Source organism: Hipposideros armiger, unplaced genomic scaffold (genome assembly GCF_001890085.2).
Source record: "Hipposideros armiger isolate ML-2016 unplaced genomic scaffold, ASM189008v1 scaffold_824, whole genome shotgun sequence".
NCBI lineage: Eukaryota > Metazoa > Chordata > Mammalia > Chiroptera > Hipposideridae > Hipposideros > Hipposideros armiger.
The window spans coordinates 201,928-205,022 of NW_017732174.1; the positions used below are offsets into that span (position 1 = coordinate 201,928).

Below are 3,095 nucleotides of genomic sequence, written 5' to 3' on the forward strand. Positions count from 1 at the left end.
CCTCTGGCGTCCCAAGCCAGTTCTTAACCATTGCGCCACTTGGCCGGCCCTGTTAGTTATATTTTAATAAAAATCTTTTTTAAAAATCAAAACGGACTTGACTCATGCCTTGCCTCTTTCTTCCTCTTAGGTGAAACAGTCACACCGCCTTTCTCACTCCTGCCTAGAGGCCTCTTTGTTCATTCCCCCTTAGCCCCTAAACGTTATCATGCAGCATTCAAGCCTGGCCTCTCCTCTTTCTTTGAGCACATTTCCTAAAGTCTCTGGAATGAGTCATGATGTGTAAGTGCTAATGTTCTGTAACCTTTAACGTTTACTTTAAGTAGTGTACCCTCTTCTTTTGCCTTAGGTTATTTCCAAACAAGGTCTGGAGCCAAGATCCACAGCGGCCTTTCTTATGGCTCCTGTTACTCAAACCCTCTTGGACCTGAGGTCCTAAGGATCTTCCACCAACCAAGTTCCCTCTCCTTTAGGCTGGAGTAACTAGGCCAAAGCCACCTTCCTGACCAACAACAAGGAGGCCTGGTCTAACCCATTGCTCCTAGGACCCATGTTTCAGGCAAGAGAGAAAGCCTCTCCTCCTTGATCCTGTCTGCTTCCCACCTTATGTGAAGTGGAGGAAACTGTAAAGAGTGAGGACACAGGGGAAGTTCCCGGGCAACACCACCACTATTGCTGATATTGTACCAAGGACGGGAGCGGGGAAGACAGGGGGGAAACAGGCTATCATCCTCTCTTCTGACAACCCTAAGTACTCACTTTCCTGCCAGATATTAAGCTAGAAAGTGTCAGTGAAAGGTATAAGGAAATTCAAAGGAGCAAAAAGGCTTGGGGGAAAAAATCATAACACACTGGGGATACTGAAGCGGGAAGGAGGAGGGGAGGGAACAAGTATTGCTGCCAAGTTAACAGCCACCTACTTATGTTCTTAAGAACGCTTCACGTCTTTTGTTTGACTAGTTTTACCTCCCAGATTCCCGTAAAACACATGGTCCAACCTGTTACCTAACAAGGCCAGCGTCACTGAGCTGTTCTCGCCTTCTAATGGGAACATTGGCCTGGGACTAGAGCGCAGACCGACAAGTCAAATACAGTGGCCTGAGCCATCCCAAGAAGTCAGGAGCCTCTAACTGGAAACCTTCCACACCCTCTTCAAGCAGCTTACAGCAGCACCAACAGTTGCAATGAAAGTTCTAATTTCTTTTCTCCTTCTGTTGCTGCCCCTAATGCTGATGTCCGTGGTCTCTAGCAACCCAAATCCAGGTAAGTAAGATTAATTTTCTACAAAAGAGGGAAAAGGAGGGGAGGGGGAAATGTGGCAAAACAGGAAAGAAAATGTGGGGGAAAAAATATATATATATGCATTAAAATGTAGCTCCTTTTAGGAGTGGGTGGTTAGCTCAGTTGGTTAGCGCGTGGTGCTAATAACACCAAGGTTGCCGGTTCAATCCCCGCATGGGCCACTGTGAGCTACGCCCTCCCTAAAAAAAAGAGAAAAAATGTAGTTCCTTTTAGCAATAGGGGTTTGGGGCAAGTTAACCTATTTGAGTGCCTGTTTCCTCATTTACAAAAGGGAGAAAACTGTACTTACATCCAAAAAGTGTTGTGAGAGCTAAATGAAATAGTGTATGTGAAAATGTCTGAAACTGTAGCTGGCAAAAAAAAAAAACACAAAAAAACCCACAAAAACTCTGGTTCAACAAATATCTGCTCCTTTGCCTTCTCCCCTAATCCCTTTTCCAGAAGAGTAATGAATTTCCCCAAAGTGGTGGTGGTGTAAAGGTGTCGAGGGCAATTGTACATTCGTAGAAGATAAGGAAGTCCTTCCTTATATTCCCTATAGTGCCCCAGACATCCCACCAACAATTTTAATGCTATTTAATGGTAAAGTAATAAACTATAAAAATCATACCACCAGATAGATTTGAAGCTTTAACTATACCAAGCCCTGTTTTAACAGCTCACCTTTTGGAAAGCAGACCCTTGTTAGGGCTTTTTAATCGGCTCCAGTGGCCCAGCCCTTAGCAGAACAACCATGCAGAAGAGAGTTCATCCCATGTATGTTTCTACTTGAGAGAACCATCCTCCCAAGGGCTACTTTAAGGTGAAATAGCTTTGTTACATCCTCAGCATGAACTCGATCCTAAAATCAGAAGTCCACCCTACTCCACCCCAATTTCAGACTTCTTCTCCCTTGTAGAGAGCTCCCTGGAAGCTGCTGGGTCCCACGGCCAAGACCATCATTCTGGAATGGAAGGCCTTTCCCTCACTATGACAGACCCCAAGGCTACAGTCCACAACCTTCAGTCCTCTGTCTGGATTCGAAGCTCTAGACACAACCTGCCTTTCCAATCCACCTTCTCCACTTACTAACAAAAGCTCTGTGCTGCACCTAAACTAGGCTGTTGGCTGTTCCCTGAAAAGGTCTTATACTTTCCCACAGCTCAATTTTGCTCATACACCCAGCTCCAAAACCACCTCCTCCCCACAGGCCCCCTTGATTCTTCCCATGACTACATATGAGCTGTCCCTACTGTGAACATGCTCAGCCCTAACTTGACTCTCTCTTTGCACTTATCATATTCTGGCTTATAATGAAGGTATTGATATGCCTCTCCTACCTCCACACCCTCCCCGCCCCCCCGCCCCCTTGTAGGCTGAAATCTCGGTGACACAATCTGGTGTATTGTTTCCATATCCCTCACACTATACAGCACAGTACTCAGTAAATATTTGCTGAGAGAAAGAATAAGTCCTCAGGTTTTTAAGTTCAGAATGCTGCCCTTGAAGACTCTATACCTGGGTTTGATAGCAGCTCTATTAACATTTGGGCCTGGATAATTCCTTGTTGTAGAGGGCTCTTCTGTGCATTGTAAGATGTTCAGCAGTGTCCACATGGTTTCTACACACTAGATGTCAATAGCAGCCTTCCCACCCCATAAGATAGCCAAAAATATCTCCAGACGTTTCCTGACGAGGGAAACCACTCCTCAGTTTGTTGGGGAGCAGGTCATTAACAAGAACTGAGACAAAGAGTTCTCATTCCAAAGACTTTATTCCCAAGCTCGGGTGTCCGTCTCATTAAAAGAGAGAGC

At 45.4% G+C, this 3,095-nt stretch overlaps 1 protein-coding gene across 1 annotated transcript in view; it reads left to right on the plus strand.

The window, feature by feature from the left end:
- The first annotated feature begins 977 nt into the window (after nt 1–977).
- Nucleotides 978–3,095, plus strand: part of CXCL17 (C-X-C motif chemokine ligand 17) — a 22,528-nt gene continuing 20,410 nt past the window's right edge. The window contains exon 1 of the mRNA XM_019629033.1: nt 978–1,263. Within this exon, the coding sequence (XP_019484578.1) occupies nt 1,185–1,263 (79 nt within the window). The 5' untranslated portion in view covers nt 978–1,184. The remainder of the gene's footprint in view (nt 1,264–3,095) is intronic.